General features: G+C 36.9%; 1 protein-coding gene across 1 annotated transcript in view; it reads left to right on the plus strand.

The window, feature by feature from the left end:
• ABCA13 (ATP binding cassette subfamily A member 13) overlaps positions 1–25,334 on the plus strand; it is a 171,411-nt gene that overhangs the window by 44,691 nt on the left and 101,386 nt on the right. Inside the window, exons 19-29 of the mRNA XM_069005904.1 lie at positions 761–938; positions 3,222–3,361; positions 7,960–8,073; positions 8,697–8,787; positions 15,875–16,051; positions 17,778–18,078; positions 18,918–19,032; positions 20,231–20,560; positions 21,496–21,565; positions 22,618–22,752; positions 24,122–24,259. Coding sequence (XP_068862005.1) covers positions 761–938; positions 3,222–3,361; positions 7,960–8,073; positions 8,697–8,787; positions 15,875–16,051; positions 17,778–18,078; positions 18,918–19,032; positions 20,231–20,560; positions 21,496–21,565; positions 22,618–22,752; positions 24,122–24,259 — 1,789 coding nt within the window. The remainder of the gene's footprint in view (positions 1–760; positions 939–3,221; positions 3,362–7,959; positions 8,074–8,696; positions 8,788–15,874; positions 16,052–17,777; positions 18,079–18,917; positions 19,033–20,230; positions 20,561–21,495; positions 21,566–22,617; positions 22,753–24,121; positions 24,260–25,334) is intronic.

The following is a 25,334-nucleotide window of genomic DNA, read 5'->3' on the forward strand; positions in this document are numbered from 1 at the left end:
AGCTGTGCACCTGTACAGCCTTCCGTGAGATATCACTTACAACTGAGCACATTATCTGAAAAGGGGAGCTGCATAGAGGATGAGACTATTGTTGTTCTCTCTTTTTGAATGTGGTGAATGATGGTGCTTAAGCCATAAAAGCAGGCAGATTGCTCTCTCTCCTCATTAGAAGTACGCTAGTCATGAACAAATGGCAATAATAAATGCTCGTATGACTCAAGACGTGCAAAAACTGCAAGCTCATCTAATAAGTTAAAAGATGTACTTGAAAAATAGGCTTTTGGGGCATGTGCATTTGAATAATTTTTTTTTCTTATTAGCAACTGTCTTCACTGCAAACATTCATAACTAAACTGTTTTCGTTAATTCTTCTGCCTTTGTGACACAGGAATAATCTACCAGAAGAGCACATTTTGTGAAAACTGGCATTGGAATCAGGGTATCTGCAGTCCAGTCGTCTTGATATTTTCATTCCTTTTCTGCCTAACTGCTGCACAGTATTTTTCAAGTTTTAGTGTAGTACATTGTGCTACTGCCTTTCAGTGAGCATCCTGACAATTAATACTAGGTTACCTTTCCCCGTAATATGGTGATCAGAAGAACAGAAATGAGCACAGCAGGCCCTCGTCCTTATGGGCTGTTTCAACAGCCTAATTTTGTCAATCTCCTTAGATGTCAATATTGACAGAACACTAGGGCTACTCCTTGAAGCTACTTAAAGCAACTTCGATTCATCTGTATTTTTGTCCATTTGTTCTAGCTTTTACAAGGTGGGCAGTTCAGAAGTTCAGCTGTTGGATCCCTGGAGTCTGTAATTAAGGCAGTGTGTAAAGAAGAATCTTCATTTTTCAGCAATGCAAACCTTTTCATAGACATGCCCAGAATCATGGGGCTTTTGGAGGACAATATGGCAAAATATGGCATTCCTGAAAACTCAAGTAAGAAAAACATCAATCACAAGTTGCAGTATGCATTCAGAGTTAAGAGAAGTTTTTCCCACTTAAATAGAAATGTTTATATACCCACTGACATCTCAGTTGATACTGACTCAGTTAACTTCAGCACAAGATGCTGATCAATAAAAATTTAGTGGCTGTGAGATAATTGTGGGTGAGACAGAAGTGATTCTGGTTTTTTTCTATCTTTGCAAATAATAAATAAGAGTATTCCTTTCTTTGAGACATTTTTATTAACAGTTTTACGGCACTTGGTATTAAAAACATATCTTTGAGATACCAGATTGAGAATATATTGCTGCTTTCCCTTCTTCCGTGAACACAAAGCTGTGGTAATTGTTGAGCAGTAAAAATGCAAACCTTCTGGATAGAATGAGTTTTTTAATGGTTGATATTCCTATTCTCTTTGTCAAGTGCTCAGAAAAATCCCTTAGCGCTCATGTAGTTTCACCTTTGGTCCCTTTCCTCAATACACATTTGACTTACCCTGATTAATTTTAGTATTGTTAATAACCTTGTTAGTGCCTCAGGTGGCCCTGTGCAAGAGAAGACTACAGTGATAGAGTGTCACTAGGGATGCCTCCATCATCTATTGGTTTCTACAGCCCAAAATTACTCCTGGCTTGGGTAGGATCCTTGGGAGGGAGCCAGAGCTCTGTTTTGGCCTTCTCACTTGCATGTGTGGGATGTAATGCTAAGCAGGCAGCTCTGTTTTTCTTTCCTACTGGAAGATTGAAGTCAGCTGGATGGCTGATTAGAAAGATTGTTTGGAACTTTGTCTCTTTAAAAGCTGTTTGGGCCAGAAGCACTGTTTCTTGATCTTTTTTTTCCAGAGTTCTTTTCTTTTTTTTTCAGAGTTGTCACAACTCTGGTGTGCTGTGAGATGTTTTACCACAGGACTCTGAAATATTTAAGGCATCAGTTATTTCCTACATTCCCATGAGTGAATTAATACTGTTGCCCATACTTTACAAATTTCTGCATGGGGCAATGAAAAAAAAGATTGAGGCTGAAGAAACTTGATTCATACCCCTTCACAGTGATTAACTTGTATGTATTTTTTGTATACCAACACTTCCTAGTGACTTTCTGAAGTTCACAGCAAAGTCAAAGTAGCAGGTCTTCAGTGTCCTTTAGCCTATTGACATTTCTGACCGGCCAACTTGTAGCCTCTTTATTCTTTGCTATTGTTTAGCAATGATTGTTTTTAGTAATGATTGTTTAATTCAAGAAAGTAAAAATTTGAGTAAAGAACTGGCCTTTCTTAATGAAACATTTCTGACACATCTTTCACTTTCTTTCAGGAGTTTAAATGGTTTTGGCCTAGTTTTCCGTTATGTAAAAGGATTTGTCTTCCTCAAGGAGTTGATGACATTATTTAGTATTTCTTCAGAGCACTAGAAATGGGATATTTTGATACCACTTGTAAGAAATAATAAAACCCCCCCAAAACATGAGTTGGGCATAAAAATCTAAATGTTTCTAATAGGAAACTGATTGCCTTTACATGAGTACAAATGCAGAGGGATATCTTTGAAACTGTTCCTTAGATCCTAGTTCTGAAGGACATACACCCTAATGTATTAATAGCCCCATGTGATGTAGGAATATGGGTTTTTATTAAAGAATGGAAAAGACAATTGATTAGATGTTTCAAATCAAGAAGTTAAGTGTCATGACAATTTTTTGCCTGCCTTTTTGGTAGGCTCTTATAAGATTATACAAAAAGAATAGTCAGTATTTGTGAAGGATTTTGTATATTCCTACTTCTTTCTTATACAGGAACCCAGAGCTGAAGAACAATGGTGGGTGTGGAAGGAGATTTTTTTCTTTTAAGGTGACTCTTCCCTCTGAATTCACTTTTGTGGGCAGAAGGTTCACATATGTCCTTCTGCTCTAAAGGCACTAATATGATTTTAGGATAGATGGGATTCACAGGCTGCTTTTCAGAAATGCAAGGAGCTCTGGATTCTGATTTTTTTTTCCTGCTCAGTGTTTAGAGTTCTGCATCCTCAACACTATCATAGACTGTGGTTAAAGAATTTCTATAGGGGCCTATACTGATTGTTTAGTGGTAGTTGGATGGTGTTGTTACCAAAATACTGGTAACAGTATTTGGCATATACGATGCTGTATATGATGCTGGCAGTATATGATGCTGTGGTAGACTCTAAAATAAGACTCAAGCTTTTCTTTGAATAAAAAAAAATTCCAATCTCACCTGTGTTGTCCATCTTAAATTCGAGTCTGTCTTTGTTTTTGCAGCTCCTTTTTGCTTGAAGCTTTATCAGGAGATTTTGCAGGCTCCTAATGGGGCATTGCTATGGACTTTCCTGAAACCTTTATTACATGGGAAGATACTGTACAATTCAAACATCAACATGATTAACCTGGTGATGGAGAAGGTGAGTATCAAAAAACCCCACTATTTCTGTGTATTGATTTTGTCTTTGTACTTGTTTTTAAAGGTCCGCTTCTTCCAGGGTAGGAAGAAGCAATTGGATAATTGCCTTTCAGAAACATAGATCAACCTGCCCCCTGAGGTCTCACCTGTTTCCCACTTTAAACTTAATGCTTCTCTTAACTTTTATCCTCCTTGTTACACTGGTTCCAACTCAGTGTGAAAAGCAGAATTTTGCCCAAAGTCCTTTAAACCATGAATAGAAAGATTAAATGGAACACATTAACAAAAGTGTCATGGGAATCATACTGAATCAAGGTGTAAGGTGCAGGTATTCTAGGCAAGCTTTTGCCTTCAACGTTTTCTTATGATGGGAACTGTAATGGGGCATCATAGAGACCTGGGGAAGGGATGCTCCAGGGAAAAAAGCCTGTTCTTAGGGAGTCACTGAGCTGAATTAAAAAAAAAAAAAAAAAAAAGAAGAAATCTTCAGTTCATCCTTCCTGATTGTTTCTAACACCAGTAGCTGAGTGACCAGTCGTAACTGAGGTGCTGTGTGTGTGGATGCTGATGATGGTATTCAAGAGTTTTACTGTCTCTGCAGTTCTGTTATGGTTGCTATTCTGTCTTGAGTGTGATTATTGACAGTGACATGTTTCTTCATGCCTAGCTTAGAGGCACTTCTGTAAGAGAAGGGTTTATGACTTGTTTTAGATTTCTCTGCAAATTTTGCATTGATCTAAATATATGGCTTTTACCCTGCAATATTAGTTATTGCAAGAATGACAATTTGGATTAATTTAAAATCTGGACAAAAAACAATTGCTGCTTGTAAGTAGTACACAAAAAGACCATAGTAACTTTAAATGTGATGGTAACGATATTCTCTGTAAATTGAAAACTTTGTGGTATTCTGATTTGTGTCCTAAAAAAATAGTAAAAAACTAAGCCCAAAGCCCCATTCTAGATAGCAGATACTAGATAACTTTATAGTTTCTGTTCTGAATTAGAAAACAGTATTGAGTGATTTCATATTTTGCAGTTAAATAACTTAATTTGAGGAACAGGTTATCACAGTATAATTAATTTAAAATTTTTAATGAGTTAGAAATGAAGCTGCTCTTGATGTTTATAGATGGAAATTCTACAAAGACGAGTTGTAAGAAATGATAAATATTTCATATCTTTTTGAAATTATATTCTGTGTTACAATGGCATTTAGAATATAGCACTTAAAACATTTCCCCATTATTTTGCCAATTAATATGCCAAACCTCCATTCTTAAAAGCATCTGCAAGAAAGATGAATATCTTCACACACAGTATGTTCCCCCATAGACCTTTAGTGGAATCTGGACTGAGTAATACAGTTCAGGAAGAAGTTAGCTTGTGGATTGGTTTTTTGGGTTTGTTGGTTGGTTGATTGGGGTTTTTTTGGGGTGGGGTTTAATGCTCTGGAACAATAAAAAGATCCTGGTAGAAGCTTTCATTCTCATTATATATTCTCAGGCTCACAGAAGTTCCACCAGCTTATTCAGAAATCTGTATAAATACACTCTTGCCCCTCTTCCCAGTCCTGTAAATCTAACAAGCAATTATGAATGGGGATCTGTTTATGTGTAAATTTGAAAGTAGTGGGAAATTTTCTTCTTTGGTTTTATTACAAAAATCTCCCAGCTATTCCTTGAACAGAAACAAAAGTTTAAATTCAAAATATTGTCCCCAGTGTCTCAAATGTAGCTACTAAACCCCAACCCTGTAGCCTTTACAAGCCTGATCTCCTACTGAAATTGGAACAGTTTTAGTTTCCTTCAGAGTGTGTGGCTGCACATCATCTATTTACTAGAAGAAAAAGTAGCAGATTACAGCTTTGAAGAACACTGATGTTTGTATATTCTAACATATTCTCTAAGTTTTCCACATGGACTATTAAATTTGAGACTGTGTAATTGACCTTTCTTCGATAAATTGTGAGGTTGCTGGGTTTGAGTTTCAGAGATGGCAGCAGTTCTACTGTGTGGAGTAATGGTGATAGTCAGAGAAACAGGCTGTGGTGATGACTGAGGGTAAAACAGTTCCATGCCCTATGGCATCCAGGAACTCAAAGGCCACGTTTGATGTCTTTGATCTTTGCTTTCACAAAACTTTTTTGCCACTGATGGACTGATCTTATGGAAGTATTTCCTACTTCAGAAGATTCTCAGAGTTGATCTTATATTCAGCACTCATGTTAGAAGAACCTTCTGCTATTTCCAAAAACTTTGGGGTCAGCCTTGCCAGGACTTTACTGCTAAAATTTGTCCACTTGCTTTTCAGGTTATATGAATTCCTAGTATTTCTTGTTCCTTTGGTGAGTTCTGCATCAACCATTTCTTTCTCACTTGCTTTTTATTCCACTTCAGACTGTGGCACCTTCTATTTTAATATTTTGTGGTTTTATCTACCAGCTGTAATTATTTATATTCTCTATTTACTACTACGCTTTATTTTAATTTATTATTAGTATAAAAAAATTAAAACTTACTTAGATTTCATAATTATTAGTCTGCAATCCTCTGGTTCCCCTAGCATCTTTATACATATTTTTGCGTTTGTTATTTTCCACTTCCCTCATAACAAGGGAGTTTTAATCAGGAGGTTACACTACACTGAGTAGTTCAGCTATTTAATCCTCGAGTGCTTTTGAAATTCTTCACTGGACATTATCTTTTCCTGGAAATTACTTACTGTTAATTTTTTTTTAAGTTGTACGACTTTATTTTTTACTGCTGCTTTGATTAGAGACAGATTGTCCAAAGTATTCTGCATGTGGAAGGCTTCTGACTCAGGAACTTCCCAAATGCCTGCTGTCATGAATGAAAAAGCAAAAAACACTTTTAAACTAACTTCTCGTTTTGCTTTTTTTTTGCCTAAGGTTTTGGGGTTCTTTTTTCTTATTTGGATGTAACCTTCTTTTGAAAAGAAGTTTTCTAGTGTCTTCCTGCTTTGTATTGTGTGTATATATATATGTGATCATCCTCAAATCTTATTTTGATAGGCAGCAGGTATTTGTTCAGTTTCCTCTATGCTGCCTTAAACTCTGTACCTCCTGCACACAACCACTTTGCTGCTTTTAATTTCTTTCAAATAAGTGTTTACATTATAGAAAGTTCATCTTTTCCAAAAATCCATGCTGCTGCAGTAATTTGTTTTTTTAGTTTCTTGTGTAAGGCAGTTGAATACAAGCACATTATAGTTACTGTAGCTCTTTGAAAGCAATTTCAGCACAAAAATTATTCCTTTGCGCTGCTCAGAATCAAGTCAAGAAGCACTAAGATCTACTGAGCCCAGATCTTACAAGCTGCTTGATATAATAGTTTCTAGTGGTGTCTGAAAGTTTGATCTCCTTGTGTTCTGGTGTGACCTGTGGTTGCTCTGTCCTAGGGAGAAAGCAATCTCTGAGACTGGCTGTTTGCTACCCTTGCAGCCTTCCTGGTCTCCTTCATCTTGTCACCATCATGCCTGGTTTGTGGGTTTCAATCCATGAGGTTTCTGTGTTGCTTCTGATGGGAAGAACTTGTTTAGTCTACTTGACAGCAGATTTAGTTTAACATTTAGGATTACTTTCTCTTTAACCCTAATGAATTGCATTCTTTGAAGTGGAATAGGGATTCTCATAGAAATTAAATGCGTAATGTTTTTCAGGGAAACAAAATTACATGCAAGGTCTCTTTGGGGCCTTCTGTGTTATAAAGAGGAAAAAAGAGCCACCAGAAGTTTTTTTTCATGTTGTGCTTAGAGTGGGATTTTGAAAAAGGCACTTAAAATAATATGGCAGAAATTTTATACTTTCAATGGGAATCATTGCAAAAAGTGTGGTCCCAAACTGGAGTTTACAACTCACTGCAGACACTCTTTGCTGGAAAATGTCACAATTTTTACCATAACAACCATGCTGGATTGTTCTTAAATGCACTTCTGTGACTGATAACAGCAATTTAAACAAAAAGATGCCGCAATATTTTCTAGTCTTGAGTATACTTGTGAGCTGTTTAAAACAGGCTGGAAAAAACATTTCCACTTGTTTGCTAAGAGAGAAATTGTAACCTATGTTTGACTGGGACAGAAAATGTTTCACTTTACTCAAGTCTTTCCCTGTGAGAGTATTTTGAAACTGATTGATTGATCAGTTGAATTTATTGTCCAAGCTGTGCTTCCAAATTTCATTTTTATTATGTATTCAGTCGAACTAGTTTGAATAAAAGACCCACAACTGAAAGGCTTTCTTTTGAATATGTCCTTACTGTATTTCTTTTTCTGTCTTTCTGAAGCACCCCCATGGTACTCTCTGTGAAAGAGACACTATAAAATAAAGAAGTCTTTATGATACTTCAGGTGGGAAACATGCAGAGCACAGGAAAACTTTGGTTTGCTTGGTATTGGAAAAGATGTTTTTAATTTCTTAAGTAAAAAAAAAAAAAGAGAACGGATATTCTTACTGCTGTTTATCCCAATGAAATGGAAAGGAGTTGCAGAAGATCTAAAGTGTACCAGTTTTTTCTGTTTCTTAAGATTTACTGTGCACATTTCACTTCATTTGTTTCCCTGCATTCTTTTTCCCAGGCTAATTTCACTTTTGGTTTTGTGGAAAACTTGAAGACTTATTCTGAGACATGGCTTAGGATGTCTGAGGTCTTCAAAACCAGCGGAAATGTTCTCACAGTTTCACGACTGCAGGTTGGTGAACTGTGGGAAATCTTTCTATTTTACAACTTTTTGCTGTGTGATCTAGACAGTATTTCTATACACGTAAAACCACGCATATATCTGACTTCAGGTTTAAAAACAGCTGAAAAAGAGGCAGATTAGCTCTAGGTTATGAACCTATAGCCTGATGCTGAGAAACTTCTGATGTAAAAATAATTAAAAGCAATGTCACCTCACTATCTCCAGTATCACTCCTGTATCACTGAACAACATGGGAAATAAAATGGTTTTGGTACTTGTTTGTTCATTGCTTATGTTTGTCAGCAAAATGTAAAACTGTTTAAAAAAACTGATGAGGGAAATATTGACTATAAAATAAAAAAAGCATTCTTGTTACTTGGGTTTTTCCGTTCTACATATTTGTGTCTTCCCCTGTCACCTCTCCTAAATCCCTTTCCCACCCCCTGCCATTTATTTGAAAGGTGTGGTGTTAACCTGTTAAGAGGGAAAGACCGAAGAGATGGAGAGGCTAAATGACTTCTCCAGTGTTATGCAGGAAATCTTGGTAATGGAACTGAACATTAATGCATATGTATATTTTGTATATTTAGAGAAGGTAAACTTGAGGTAACATCTATCACTTTTCATTTTAGGAAGCACTTCAAAACAATTTCATAAAGCATTTCATAGAAAGTAATTTGGATATCAACATGGAAAAACTCCTTAAAAAAATGCAAGCATATGGTACGTATATGAAAGTACATGTAATGATTAGCCCTGTTAGACTTCAATTTAGAACTACATTTAGTTGAAATTGAATATTTTACCTATCTCAGTGATACTTAAGCAAAGTAATAAGAGACTTTACGCTCTTGAGTTAGTCTCAGTTGTAATTGTAATTGTCTTTTTTCTTTTGGGTGACTGGATAATTTGAATTTCAAATATTGAAACAATATTGGTAACAAGTCAGAAGTGGCAAAGTGTCATGGGAGAGTCCAAACATATCTATACTTAAAAGGAGCAAAGGGAGATATAAACCCAGTAGCCACAGTTCCATTAGGTAGAAGTATATTTTTGTAGTACATTTTGAAGGAAATAAATAGAAAATGAGATTGGATAGAGTGTGTTTGATCAAAAAGTCTCTGTGGGTTTTTTTCTCCATTTATCCAGAATCAGTTGAGTGTGGTGCCCTTGAGCCTCAGAAAAGCCTGAGAGGGTTATAACCAGGGAGCTGCATTGTCAGTAGGAAGCAACCAGGGTCAGTCCCAGCCCTGGGATAGACCAGTGGGGCCATGGGGATGATGCTGAGGGCAGAACATCAACCTGTGGGAAGCAGTGTGGGCCCAGGTCCATGCCCAGGTCCAGAACCAGGTGTGTAGTGGTGGGAGCTGCCACCTGGAGCAGGCCCAGGCCCAGCTCTGTGCAGCTCTGTTGGAAAGAAGTGGCCCTGATTCATGGGTCTGCATGGGTCTGCCCAGCAGCCTCCCCCTGGGCACAGCCATCCCTGGCTGGCCCCTTTCTGCATTGGTAGTGAACCCCAGCAGTCAAACAGAGAGCCTCCAGGGTTAGATAGATAGCCCAAGGAGAATGTTTCTTATTGGAGAAGAAGGGAAACTATTATTTTGACTAATTTGGGATATTCAAGGATTTAAGTAGGAGAAGAGAAAGGATTATGCCTTAAAATTAAGTTACTTAACTATTTCATAAGACTTTGATAGTTGAAAATAGTTCAGTATGTCCAGCTGTCAGTAAGGTAGGTGCATGGTCATTAAAATGCTTGCCAGCATGTGCCAGAAGGAAAAGTTTGTACTGAAGCAGAGTCCAATGTCATTTAAGAAAAGTTCATGATTTTGAGGATCAGAAAAAGGGGGATAAAATGCAGTAACAGACAGTATGACATCATGGACAAAGGGAGCAGGGTACTTCCTAGAGGAGGATTGTGGTAGAAAGGACAGATCTGTGTGGTTTCAGGTCAGTGGTGTTAGGAAAATTATGAGCCAGACACAAATCTGTTCCAGTCACTTTCTGGAGGAGGGCAGTAATGAGCTCTCAGGCACCCCCACAGAGGGACTTTGTGACCCTCATTGCTTTGAAAAAATGGACTTTACAGAAATACAGGTCATTAAGTCTGCTTTACAGTCAAAGAATTAAGACTACAGCTAAAATAAATTAAGTGTACCTGAAGTACAGCTTTTATTGGTTTTCAGTATCTGCCTCTAGGCAGGAGATGGACAAAATCCACGGAAACTCCTGAGAGCTTGTAAATTAAATGTGTTCTCAGTCTTAAGCTGTACTGCTGCCCTGAGCTGGTACAGTGTCATGGTTTGACGCTGGCTCAATGCCAGACACCCATGAGAGTCACTCGCTCACCCGGCCCTGTCACAACTGGGTAGAGGAGAGAAAAAAATTAACAAAGTGTTCATGAGTTAAGGACTGGCAGAAATAATTTTTTGGGGGGGCCCAAGCGCTGGAGAGCTAGCCAGAGTAATGACACATGCACCAATATGATTTGAGCATCGTTCTCCCGTCACTGTTTACCTACACAAGCTTGTATCTACTTTTGCAAAGATTCACACCCAGTCCCTCTAGACGGCCTCTAATCCGTGGGGGAGCTGACCAGTGTATTGCTTTGTCAAGGACTCAGGGCTGCCTGCAGCCAGGGGCCATTTCAGGGGATTTTCCTCAGCAACCCTGGGTTGTCCAATCTTTCCAGGGGTATCATATGCCCCTGTTCCACAAGGAATCCCTCTACAATAATTCAAGCGCAAAACAGGCTCAACTTAAGGTTTCAAAGTGAATTTATTACTAACAGAGTCAAAGGAGGGTAGTGAGAAGTAAAATAAGTCCTTAGAACACCTTCCCTCCCCCCAGCCCCTCCCTCCTTTCCACCAACAGCGCAGGGAGACAGGGCATTTGGTCAGTTCACCACTGAGATTCCCTTCCACTGCTCCAGGAGAGCAGTCTTCTCCTGTGGGGTCCCTCCCACAGGAGGCAGTTCTCCCTGAACCTCTCTGACATCGGTCCACTCTCAGGAGCAGCAGCCACACCGCACCTCCTGTAGCATGAGCCCCTCCCACGGGCACACAGCCCTCCCAAAACTGCTGAGCCGTGGGTCTCTCTTTCCACGGGGTTCAGTCCTCTAAGGACAGGCTGCTCCAGCCTGGAAGCAAGGCCCTCTCTCTCCACTGGGTCTCCCACTGGATCACAGCCTCCTCCAGGCATCACCCGCTCCAGCATGGGCACCTCCCCCACAGGCTGTGGGTGGATCTCTGCATCCCCCATGGATCCCCATGGGCTGCAGGGGCACAGCTGCTTCACCATGGTCCTCACCATGGCCTGCAGAGGAACCTTGGCTCTGGCACCTGGAGCACCTCCTCCCCCTCCTTCTTCACTGACCTTGGTGTCGCCATGTTGTTTTCCCTCACATGTTCTCACCCCCTCCTCTTCTCTGGCTGGAAGAAAAACTGTGTGACTTTGTTTTGATTTTCTTCTTAAATATGTCATCATAGAGGCATTACCAGCCTCTCTCATTGGCCCAGGTTTGGCCACCAGCATGTCCCCCTTCAGAGTCATCAGGGATTTGCTCTGCTGGACATGGTGGAAACTTCCAGGACCTTCTCAGAGGAGTGACCTCTGTGGCCCCCCAGCTACCAAAAACCAGGCTGTGCCAAACCAATACATGTGGTCATGGTTGGTGTGAGCTGGTGTGGCTTTTCTTTTGCAAACAGGTTGTGAGATTTAGTTGAAATTGGCCTTGGTTTGAAGGCTTTGTTTGAAGACTAGGGCTGGCTGCGCACACTTCCATTAAGAAAAATGGCAAATGGCATCTGGAATTCAAACTGGAATGAATCTGTGCTCCGTGACTCCCTAGACAAGCGAATCAAATTTGAATTTACTTTCTCTTCAGATGATTTTCTTAACCAGTGAGCTGCTGGCTTGTCTGGGTTGGGCAAAGCTCACCCCTCAAGGTGAAGATGGATCATAATACAGCTAAAAACCCAAGCCTGCAGAAACACAATATTGGAAAGATAGGATGTAAGAAAGAGCAAGTCTCTAAAACTGCAGGGCCTGCTGGAAACAGCTATCTCAATCTATCAGTTGAGTAATAACTGGATTTGGTTTCTGTGGACCTAACACTGAGAACTACATGGACAAACCAGACTCCATTAAAGAGTTATCCTGATCTCTGGAATTATCAGATCCATCCTCACTGATGTGGACAACATCACAGAAATCTGTACCTGTGTTTCTCAAGCTTTTTAACAGAACTAAAGAGATTCGATAATATGCAATAAATGGTTTATAGTTTGAATGGTCAGGACAGAATATGATTTAAGTAGAGTGGGTTATGAAACTAGAATTTCCTTATTTTAAGGGAATACAGTTGATGAAATTAACATCATATAAAAACTGAAAATCAATATGGGCTATAGATCACAAGAGCTTTTATGCCTTTGTGAAACTGATCTCTCCAAAGTGCCAGAGCACTCCTCTGCATTTACACGATGATTATACTTTGTATAGATTCACTTGGTCATTTTACTTCTTGAAAAATGATATGCACTCATATTTTTGTCTTAGTCTGTATATTTTTTTTCATTTTATTAGTCCATAATAATGTGTAATTTAACTGTAAGCCTCTGTTCTTCTGTTTGTTTTTTAAGAAATTTCATTAATCTTATATTGCATCAGCTGTTTAGTCCTGTAATTACCTAGCTTGCATTAAATTAAAGCCTTGAATATATCCATATGTTACTGGTTTTACCACTCACAATCTTTTTTTTTATCCAAAACTCCAGTTTTCTAAAATCTCCTGATCTCTGTGATTATGTTTTCTAACAAAAGCAAATATTCCCTTCTTTTGTCACATCTTCACTCTCATTCAGCTGACTTCTAATTGTCCTCAAATACAAGTTGCTTGTATTTGTATATTTTTTAATTTCTCTGCAATGCTATAAAAATTTTAACAGACTTAGTGACGTTATTCTCCTTGCTACTCCTGCTGTAAAGTGTCATGGACAGAGTGGATAGATGTAGAACTCTTCTAAACTCTCTATAAAATCATCATGCTGCAAGACCTTGCAAAGTTATCAATTTCTAAAAGTGTTTAACAGGGTTACTGTGTCAGATTTACTCATGTGGAGCAAGGTGAATATTTAGCTGAGGGCTGAAAAGCTTGTGGTTTTCTTTTAAAGCCCTTTGCTTTCTAAGCTAGCTGTGTGTGGGCAAGACAATTATTTTCCTCTATGCTTGCTTTGCAGCCCAGCAACTTGGAATAATTTTCTACCAATTTTATATAAACCCTATTCCACTAGTACTTGTGAGCTCCTTGCTGAGCACAGTCCTTACAAACCTTCAGGAAGGCACTGGAAGGCATTTGTGCTGCAAGCTCCTCTTTTAAAGTCTTACTTGCTGAATGTCTCTCTCATCCTTCTGCGATTTCTTCCAGATGTGAAGTTTTTTTTCACTATCAAGGACTCTCCCTTACAGAGGGCTGCATACAATTCAGTATACAGCAGCTAGGGTGATAAAAAAGTAAAACCAAAACAAGCAGCTTTCTTTTGTGCTACCCTTCTGCTGTCCACACTGTAATGAAGTAGTTTTGTGTGTATTTAGAAGGCAGGAAACAAACAGCTGTAATGTCATCATTGAAAACTGTGCCACCACCCAAATCTTCTGATAACTAAAAACTTCCTTCTAATTTTTGACCTAAATTTATTTATTCCTGATTTATTCAAATTTATTTTTCCAGAAGCTTTTTATTTTACTTAAATAGCACTTCTACCCGAAGGTTTTTACATAAACCATTTATATTTCCTCCCAGTTACTTAATAAAAGGTTAAACCAGCTGAGTGGAAGATGAGGGCTGACTTGGTTTTTAACAAAATATAAAGATAATGGTGAACACAGATTTGCCATGGTTTCCATTCATAATTGCTACATTTATAAATGGGAAAGAACCAAGGTCATCAATTCTATAGATCTTGATTTTAAAACTTTCATGTAGATGGCATTTTTTCATATATGTGTTTCCACGAGAAATATTTAGGTATACCACACTCCAAGCCAACACCAATACAGATGTTATTTCTTATGCTAAAATATTCAACAATTTAACTTACGAGAGAAGCTTTATTTAGCTAATTATTGATTTCAAATTAAGGTCTTGTGTGTATATATATCACTGAATGATAGAATGCTTTCAGTAGGAGGGGACCTTAAGGATGATCTAGTTCCAACCCCTCTGCCGTGGGGCCGCCTTCCGCTAGACCAGGTGGCTCAGAGCCCCATCCAGCCTGGCCTTGAACACTTCCGGGCTTGGGGCATTCACAACTTCTCTGGGCAACCCGTTCCAACCTAAACATACTCTCCTACAGTTTAAAGCCATTCCCTCTTATCCCCTTGCTATACATCTGCCCTTGTAAAAAGTCCTCTCCACCTTTTTTGTAGGCCCCCTTCAGGTACTGGAAGGCCACAATAAAATCTGGAAGGTGCTATGGTGTCTATCTGGAGCCTTCACTTCTCCAGGTTGAACAACCCCAACCCTCTCAGCCTGTCTTCATACAGAAGAAATTATATAGGGCTACATATAATTGCATATACTTATAAAAAAAATATATATGAAAACTTAACCCTGCCACTTGGGCTTAATATTAGGAATATTCTCTTCTCTCTAATGCTGTAAAAGAAGGAGCAACATAGGTATTTCCTTTATTGTCCTCCTCAAGGATAGTCATAAATAAGACATGTATCATCTCTATTCGGTTCTGGTTTCTCTCAACATATGAATTCACCCTGTCACTGTTTGCCCAGCTGTTGGACTGTCAGTTCCTCTACTTTTTCTCCTTGTGCACTTTACCCTTTCTCACTGTCATGCCTCTTCTTCAGACTGTTTCATACATTTTCCACTTATCTGCCTTCTTATTGTAATATTTCCTGTGCTGATGCTGAGTAACATCTATGATCCAGCATTTGTCTGTCACCACTGTCATAACAGGAGGTCATCACCTATTCTTTTTAAAGGCTGTGTCTTCAAGTGAGTCTTGAAAAATGTAAGATGGAAAATTGTGTTGGATGTTTTATACATGTTTTATAGCATTGCTTACTACCTGAGAAATTCAGATGCTTTCATCAAATCCAGATGAGTTAAGATTGTTTCTAGATCATGCTTTCTAACATGCTCTCCTTCTGGTCATTCTCTTAAACATAAGGATATAGCATTATCCCTACATTCTTTACCAATGGATGAAGATCTGAATTCCTCCAAAGGTTGAGTGTTTTTTTGCAAACCAGGTTTTGGTTGAGGCATATGTTCATCCTGGATCCATAGATAAGTGAAAATGTAGAGATTATTAGACCTTTTTCAGATGCTTTTAAATGTAGGACTCCTGTCAAAATGCTTATGCTCTATAGAGTATGGTTCTTGAAATATTCACAGTGTCAAGGACAAAAGAACTGGATAATATGTTACCAAATGAGAGATAAATATATGTTGTGATGTCTGAAGTACAGTAATTCCCTTGTATTTGTGTGAGTGAGTAATTATGGAAACGTATGAAAATGCTAGAAGTCCTACAGTTTCATGGGTGTGGTCTCTTTGTAGAACTTTGCTAGAATTTGTTACTTTTTTGTTCCTCTGAAATTGAAGGAAAGCGCAGCTGAGGGCTTATAAAAGCCACTGGAACATGAACTGCACTTCCACAAGTTCACACTAAAATTTCTGTATTTTTTAAAATTCTTTTTTTTTTTTCAATACAATGTGCAAGTGACAACACACCTTTCTGTTCTGATCATTGGAACTAAGCAAGTCCAATTTGTTTCCTCATCTTAGAAACTCTGATGAACAAGATGCTTAACAGCTCAGCAAGTAAACAGATTGACCTGTTGACACAGCTTGTAGTAAATATCTCTCCCTGTGTGTTACTGGACCGTTTCCAGCCTTTTGACTCTGTTGAGAAATTGGAGGAGAAGGCTCATGAACTCATGCAGGAAAACAATCTTTTGGCTAGTAAGTACCTTATGTAAAATGTATTTTTACAGAAAATTTCAGACTTTGTAGTTGTTGTCTGTGTTTATTGATAGGGTAGGTTAAGGTAAGTTTCAAAGCATGCATTAAATAACATAAAATTCAGTCACGTTAAAGCACATTTAAATGCTCTAATGTAAGCTGGAAAGCCTAATTACATTGTTTTAACTGGGGAATGGCCAAATGAATCATTGAAGTTTCTTATTTCTAACAAAATATTTAAAAGAATGATCATAAATATTTGAAGAAGAAAAAGATGAAAAAATGTGGAATACTGAAGAAAATTAACAAAACAACAAGATTATCTAGTTAATCTAGTTTACACCCTTTAAAAATTTAGTTTTTATATTCTTGACTTTTCTAAAAGGAGGAAAGAGAGGGGTTTTGGTAAGATTTACTGTTAAACCAACGCCTCAGAGAAATTAGTTTTTTTATTCAGAGTAAATAAATTCTTAAGGAATTTCTTTTCTTGCCTGGGATTACATTTTCTCTCTTTTTCCTGTATTATGTACTTATTGCTGATAATCAATTAATTTTACAAAATATTTAAAAAGGCAAGAAATTTCCTTGAAATTTTCCTTTCTTCAAAGAAAGAAATGGACAGATAAATCTTGGCCCTCAGAAAATTGAATTATAAAATTCTAGATCCATTTTGCTTCCATTTACCTAGGGAAGGGTCATATGCTAATATAAGCCAAGACATTTCTTGTGAGTATTTTTCAGTACTGTGACCTTATTATCTCTTCACATTATTAGAGAGAGAGCAGATTGCATTTTAAGGAACCTAATGTGTCCAACATGTCAATGTTACATGCTCTGATGTAGGCATACATTCCTCTCCATGCAAAGATGTTAAACTGGAATGGAATTTCCCTTTCTTTGTTTGTGGTCTTCAGAGCCTCCGTAGCCTCATGGAATGTCTTAGAAAGTCAACTGTTTGTGTAAATGGGAAAATGAGATTGGCCAGTTGAAAGAAATAAGCTTTGCAGTAAAGTATTCTATATTTTATTACCTTTTGGACGGTAGGTAAGATATCTCTCCCTTTTACTAAGGAAGAAAAGGGCAACATTTTGCATCTGTGCAGAAGTCCTAAAACGTCTGGGTCACCCAAAAAGAGAACACAAGCAGTTTCATGTATTTGGCTTAATCTTTATGAAAGCTACATATTAAGCTTTCATCTGTTTGGTAGGGTTTTTTTTTTCCTTTATATAGAGCTACAGAAAACAAACATACAAATTCTGCTGTGCTAAACTAGAAGTTTTGCAATTGACTTGAAAATTATTATCAGAGTAAGTTTTAGTGGGTTGGTATGTTTTCTTTGTCATCTACTTATGAAAGTTGCTATCCTTTGATGGACAAATTTTATGGCTGCTGCTTTTGCTGTGGAACTGATATCAGTCCCCCAAAAAGGGTGAAAAGTGGATGCAAAGAGAAAACTGCAGTTCAAAAAATGACAAATCACCTCCGATAAAAATGATTGTTACAAACCCATTTATCATGTGAATAAACTTTTACATTTCATATTCATGTACGTAAAAAGTGTGTCTCTGAAACCTGCCATTTTTGGGCTTGGGATCAAGAAAGTTTGGAGACCTGCCCCGACAGATGAATGTATTCTATATCATATGGTAATTAGCCATGAATTAGCTACGGAAGTAGCATAAATTATATAAACTTAGTTATGAAACTCCCCGTTTTCTTGTGTCAGGTATCATCTTCTATACGCCAGAGGACAAGAATCAAGATTCTAGCAATCTCCTTCCAAGACACATTTCATATACAATTAGAACTAGTGTTCTCTACAGCATGAGAACAGATTTGATTAAAAACCCAGCATGGAAATCCCATCCCCACAAGTTGCCAGCTGATGGGTTTAAATACAACCATGTCTTTATTCCTCTTCAAGACATGATTGAAAGGGCAATTATTTCAGCACAGACTGGGACAGACACCTCAGAGACAGCAATTCAGGTGCAAGCCATGCCTTACCCTTGTCATACCAGTGATCTGTAAGTAAACTTTCAGCTTTTTAATTTGATGTATTATCCTTGTTAGATTAGTTCTAGAGAACTTGGGATCCTACTAGGTTCCCACTCTTTGGTGGGTGAATGTGTATCTCTGCAGAGGATGAAACAATTACATCCAGTACCAGAGTATTACAGCCTAGCAAATATTGTCTAACAGCTGTGTTTAACATAACATGTTATACAATGTTTGTCTGGCAAATGACCCCTTACAAAATGTTTGCAGCCATAATATGGAGTAGTCTGCTGGACAGAGGCTGTGTCAACATAGTGTGCAATTAACTTAGATTATTCTAAGAGATCCCTTTTAAATCCTTAGTAGTCCTGTACACAAACTGTAAATTGGTCCCTTCAAGGGTGAAGTTGAAGCAAAAGTGTAGGGTTGTTCTCTGTAAAACTATCAAAACATCCCAACTATTAGATTTTAAAATTATTCAGTGGTAATAAATTTGTTACAATGGAATAAATTTGACTGGGTCACGTTATTTCTCATTGTCCAAATATATTTGCCATCAATGCAAATCTGAATTTTGTTTGACTTTGAATGGAGCCCTAAAGAGTAATTATATCAGTTGTATTGTTTTAAATACTAATATATATATAATAATATATATATATAGTACCAATACATACATTTAGCTTGTTACGTAAAAAAATAATTCTAGAAAGTAATTCTAACCAGAACAGGAATAAATCTTATTGTTCATATCAGTTCTTATTTTGAGCATATTTTGAGAACAGTTCCAGTATTAATGTATTAACATTCTGCTAGGAAATAGTTTACCTTTGAAGGCTGACAACTCTTCTTATATGTTCTTTCATAGTTTCTTGAACAACATAGGGTTTTTTTTCCCACTTATGATGATGTTAACATGGATGGTTTCAGTTGCTGGCATGGTTCGCAAGCTGGTTTATGAAAGAGAAATTCATCTTGAAGAGGTAAGAGGCAGATTAACCTCTGAAACTAAAATTTATTCATGTAAGTGCAGTGAAATGCAAAACTTTTGAGGTACTTTTATGTACTCATAATCCAGATGGCTTTGTTTTCACTTGTTTCCTCTGGGCAGTAGGTTCTAGTTCTAGCTGTCAACTCAGATTCACAACATTGTTTGAGCATCAGTATGCAAATATTGTCCGTGAGAGAAAAGCAACAAGCAAAAGTTGAAGCTGGAAAGTGTTATTTGGGAAGGCCTTGTGATTAGAATGTTTTTTGTTTTGGATTCTTTTTCAGTTTTTGCTCTATGTAGTCTGTAATGATAAAACTACCTAAACCAAGTTAAGAATTTGTCACGTACTGTGTAATTATCAGAAATATAAGGGAGATGGCATACAAAAAAAAAAAAAAAAGAGACAATTATTTGCTTCTATCAACAGCTAGTCTTCACAGGTGGCAAGCATATGGAAGGACAGGGTCCTTGTGGTACATTTTCTAAAGGGATAAATGCACCTTTTCAAGTATTACACTCATTTCACCATATTAGCAGAATTACTGCTTGAGTAAGATTTTTAATGTGGAGAATAACTGAAGAGTTATCTAATTTATCTAATATTTCTGTTGTAAGATAAAATTTTTTAATGCTTCAAAATATTAAATCAACAATAGTAATTTTGATTTGACCTTATGAGAAACACTTCAGAGGTTTTATTCAATTGTATCCAAAAGCATTTTTTTTTAAAAAGATATATACTTCATACCTGGCTAAATTATTATTTGCTGGTAATACATAAAGATTATAAACTGTATTTTTCTTTCAGAAGAGCAACAGGATGGGAAAAAAAAAATTCGTTTATACATTGCTATGGGTGTTTTCAGTATGTTTTAGAGTATAAAAAGGCAAACTCCTCACTGGAAGAACCAGTAATCTGACATCTGGTCCTGAAACCCTATGCAAAAGAGGGTTGTGCTGAGCACTGTGACTCCTCATGTTCATGTGTGATGATCTCAGAGGATTGCCCTGCTCAGTACTGTGTCTGATCCAGGAGAGAGCACAGGACAAGGGAAAAAAACCAAGAAATTTAAAGGGAAGATAACATCCTTTGGGAAGCTCGTAGTGTCTTGGTGACAATGTTTAAAACAGAAAAACAAAAAGAAAGTTGGTTTCCTAACTTTAACTCTCTTTGCTATGTTGTCTTGCAGTATATGAAGACAATGGGTGTGTATCCAGCCATTCATTTCTTTGCTTGGTTTTTGGAGAATGTCATTGTGCTCACAGTAAGCAGCTGTGGTCTGGCCATCATTTTAAAAGCAAGTGGTATCTTTGCTTATAGCAATGGCTTCCTTATCTTCCTTTTTCTCCTGGAATTTGGAGTTACAGTTATCACATTAAGCTATTTTTTGGGGGCATTTTTTAGCAGTGCCGATACAGCAGCTCTGTGTGCCAGCCTTGTCTATATGATCAGCTTTTTACCCTATATAGTTTTGTTGGTCTTGCAGAACCAGCTGAGTTTCACCAGCCAGATTATAATGGTAAATATTTCTTCTTCTTTTCTAACTTTTCCTCCAACTATGCTGTGAATTTCTATAGTTTCAAAACTTTAGACCATAATGTACTTATTTTTTCCCATGTTTCTCTTTGCTTTTGTGATCACTGGAAATAAATCACACCAATAAATCTCCGGTTGAGAAAATATTTGAAGGTAGAAAGGAATGAAAAATAAATTGTCAGGGCAATTTTGTAAACCTACAGAAAATATCAGGGAGTTGCATTCCTCATGCTCATGAGTTCTCTTAGTGTCTTGACCTCAAAATATTTCTAACATTAGTGTATTTTCAAGATCAACTGGTGACATGCCACTTCTCAAAAGTCATTATTTGTTTGGAAGAAAACTAGTGATTGATTTTCTGTTAAGTATAATTGGAGAATAGATCAGAAATTTGTCCAGCCATATAATCTGAGGTATATGTTTCTTTGGCATAGGTTCTTTAGGTCCTTTCCTGTTTTATGTATCCCAAAGGCTGTTGTACATCTTTGTATTGTCCTAACATACTATATCCCTGAACGTGACATCAAATATCACCATCATATAATGAAAACCTTATTTCACACATTATGGCTTCACTATTTCAAAATAACTCAATAAATTAAGCTGGTGGAATAATTAATACACTATTAAAAAAATGCTAATTTTTTCAGTGTCAGTTGGTCAGATAAAATAATACTTTCCAGTATTAATAACTAGGTCAGTGGAGCTCTGTTAGGTGGAGCAAATACTACTGATGTTTTTTGGGGGAGTATGATTAAAACGTAAAAGGAAATAGCAACCATTAGCCTATGTGGAGGAAAAAAATGTCTGTTTAGTTTGTGCTTGCTTTTAGTATCACAATATATTTTATTTCATGGAACTTGTTGACAACATGTTTTTATTTGATGTTCACATCCTCTTTCTCCTCTGGTGTTGTAGTGTCTTCTTTCTACAACCGCATTTGGGCAAGGAATATTTTTCATTACATATTTTGAAGGCCAAGAAATAGGTAAGCTCTTTGGTTAGGAGAAAAGCTTTGTAATTATTATTTCAAAAACTTCAGTTGGAGATGTTTTTCAATTTGTTCTGAAAAAAATCTCTAATGAGTTAATAAGTTAGATCAAGTTCAGGTACTTAAAGGACTGTAATCCTTTTTTTTTACTATTATGGTGAGATCAATATTGATGACAGTAGATGTTTTGAACTATTGAAAAGTATCATAATGGTACAACTGCTGGTAAGAGTGGAAGAGACAATTGCAGAAAATATTACTTAAATGTCCCACCAGACACTTCATCAAAATGACTCATCTTTACTGAAGGAAGGGAAAAATGTGTTTTGGAAAAAACTACTTTCCTTAACAATTGTAGAAAAAGAATTGTAGAAGCAATACCATGACCCATTGTACTGCAAACAAAGCAGCATTTTCAGTAAAAAAAGTGAAATATTTTAAATAAATTAACAACTTTGTTACTTTTGTTTTTCATTTAGTGGTCTGGTAGCTTTCTGTAGCAGTAGTGTTTGCACCTTCTTTTTTCCTTTCCTGTCTTCTGCAATGTAATAATTTTATGAAGCAATTATTCAGTGAGTTCATTCCTGTTTACCTCTGAAAGCAGTCAATGCACACAAGGCTTCTAAGTTAGAATTCACAGATTTATATTTTCAGATTTAGCATTATAGAAATGACATTAACTTTGTGTAATCCTTTCCTTTAGATCAGCAGAGTGGCTTAAAGCCTGATTCATTGATCAGTGCCCCATTTTGTCAGTGTTGTAGTTCTTTTTCTTTTGCCAAATTAAGAGCCAGCTAAAATTTCATAAAAAGCTTTCTACAACAGCTTCTCTACATTTGCCCAGCAGCAGTGTCACCTGCTGTTCTAAACACAGGCTTGTAGAGGCATAGAAATCTATTTCTGTTCATCAGGATTACTGTTATTTACTATGATTTGTTTTGTGCCAGTGCTTAAATACCCAGAAGTGTGTGGTGTTGATGTGTTTGTGATCTTTAATGCTGTACTGATTTAGCTTTGACCTTTAAAAAAATCATTGTTATTACTACCAGGAATTCAGTGGAATAATGTGCACCAGTCAGTGGCACAAGGAGGACACATGACCTTTGGATGGATGTGCTGGATGATGTTGTTTGACTCCATTTTATATTCTGTAGGTGGCTGGTATTTCAGCAATATTATTTCTGGTAAGATCATAGACTTGTTCTTATTTCATGTTTTTGAAGACGTTATTTAATAATATTCCTCCGTTAATGTCTCTACAATGTAAACCGATCAGCCACCATAGGAAACACTTATTGTGGTATTGTCTTCCTTGGTTTTATGCAAATAAAACAAAAATTATGTCTTTTTCTGAGTAAAGGATCTGTTGCGCGAAACTGTCTGATTTTCTTTAGGGACTGGGAAACACCGTCATCCTAAATACATAAATATTGACTAGAGCTAACACATGGACTAGAATTTGTAGCCAGGCATGAAATATCTTTTGTTTGGTGATGGGTAGGCCAAATATTTGATAGAATTAGGAATTTATTGGTTCTTCAGTAACAGAGCTTAGTCTAGTAGCAAAACTTCCTGTAAAAATGGTGAATCTTCTGAGTCAGTACTTGGGCTGAAACCCATGAACAGTAGCATGTTTTCAGATCAGAAAAACTTCAGACAGCCTGGTAACTGTATCTTGCTCCCAATCAGTCCACCATCCAGTTCATAAAGAAAACAAATTGATTTTCAAGTATATTTTCAGAAAGTAGTGGTGTGTTTTTAAATTTTTTTTCATGACCCAAGCTTTACAACTCTTATTGAGTTGGTTGATGTATTATTAATCATAGCCTCATGCCTCACTGTATGTTTTACCTTTCCTCTCATTTGCATATTTCACTTTTTTTTTTCTGGCTACTTTGGTTTTTTTTAATTAAAAATTAATTTTGCCTTGAAAGATAGGGGTGGGTGGAATATGCAACTGAATTTTAAAAACTTTATCTTAAATTGACATTTGCCCTTCAGTGTCAATGTAATGGTATTCCAAAGAGAGAGTGTGTTTTGTGATGGGTAAGTGATGCCTGGAAAGATCAGGCAATGCCAAAGATTAGGTTGTACATAGGAGTATGTTTTTGCCTTTTCTGTTTATGTGACACAATAAGTGCTTCCTGTGGTGGCTGATTTGTTTGCATTTTGCAGATCTTAATGGAAGAGCTGGTGCAATGGACTATTTTCATAATAAAAAATTAGGCTCTTTGTCCTGGAAGAGTATTTGGTGCATTTTCATTCCTATGTGTTACAAGATTATGTTAAGTCTATTATTCTGTTACACTTTGAAACTGATTTGGAGACAGGGTAAAGCATTACTGAAGTTTGATTATTTTATGGCAGGACCTGGTTTTATGACAAAATGACTTTTATGACACTTTATTAACATTTTTAAGCAGAGCCAAGTATTTGGGCTAATTAAATGGTCTAACCAGCTCATTGTAAGCAGTAATAGGAAATTAGTAGTCTACAAACAGATGCAAAATGACTATCAATTTTTCAACAATTTATATCATAATTCTAATATAGGAAAGTTTGGATTAAAGAACCGATGGTACTTTCCCTTTACTGTTTCCTACTGGAAGAAGCTGTGTGGTACAGAGAGAAGCAAGAGACATTATCTGAATTCTAATATGTTTTTCTTCAATGAAAACTTCCAAGAAAAAGGTTTGTAGAAACAGAATTTGAACAATGGCTTTTTTTTCTGAATGGTGTGCTAGTCATGTTCACTGCTTTTATCATTGCCTGGTCCTGTATTATATGTTTAGATCTTGTCCTTTTCTCTCTTTGATTATTTAGTATATATTACAAATATTATATAATAACTGCTACATTGTACTACCCCCTGTAATGCTTGATTCATTCAGTGAAAAACTATTGTACAGAAATATTTAAGAAAATGCTTTAAAAGATGTAAAGTACGTACCTCTTGGGTTCATCCTGTGCCAGTGTATTGGCTCTTGCTTTGTTTGGATCTTTTGGAGTTCACAGAACCCTTTCATACTCTAACTGAATCTGAAACGTGTTGGGTTTTATTACTTTTTAAAAATTTGCTTCTTGATTCATTGGAAAAATTAACTTTGTTAATTTCTTTCCCTTCTATTTTTAATTTCCCTCTTCTATAATCACTGTTCTTCCTGTCTCTGCTTCTTAGCCTTTTGTCTGGAAAGCTGTTATTGTAACTAATTTTTATCTGCCTCCAGATACTTTCACTGCTCTTCTATGTATGTTCGCTTGCTTACAATTAATTCAGATTTTTTCACTTTTTTTTCCCCCTCTCCAGTTCCTTTAAGGACTTTTTCACATGTAGTTTAGATTTTGGAAATGAAGGAGTAAGTCACTCTTATCCATATTCCATCTTGGGCCTTAGAACAACCCTTAGAAGGGTTGTGTTTTTTGGAAATTACAATATCTTAGAAATGATCCAGTTGTCTGTAGCATACCTGAAGAAGCTGAACAATGCAGCAGTTTTACACAGAGGTGTCTCCTAGATTAGAGCAGACTTCAAAATGTCTTGAGGTTCATTTAAACACTTGTGGAAAAACTATTTTTATGAGTTTAGCCTGAATTTCTGCAATTTGGAACAACTCCATTTTGTTAAGATGATTGAGTTTGGTCCTTACATAAAATGAAGATTTCCGGGGTTTCCCTTTGAGTTTACCACATAATCTGTGGAAAACAAAGACATAAACTTCTCTACCTGACCAGTTATTAGTGTGGTTTGTGCCTCAAGCCATCTACG

This window comes from Aphelocoma coerulescens, chromosome 2, assembly GCF_041296385.1.
Source record: "Aphelocoma coerulescens isolate FSJ_1873_10779 chromosome 2, UR_Acoe_1.0, whole genome shotgun sequence".
NCBI lineage: Eukaryota > Metazoa > Chordata > Aves > Passeriformes > Corvidae > Aphelocoma > Aphelocoma coerulescens.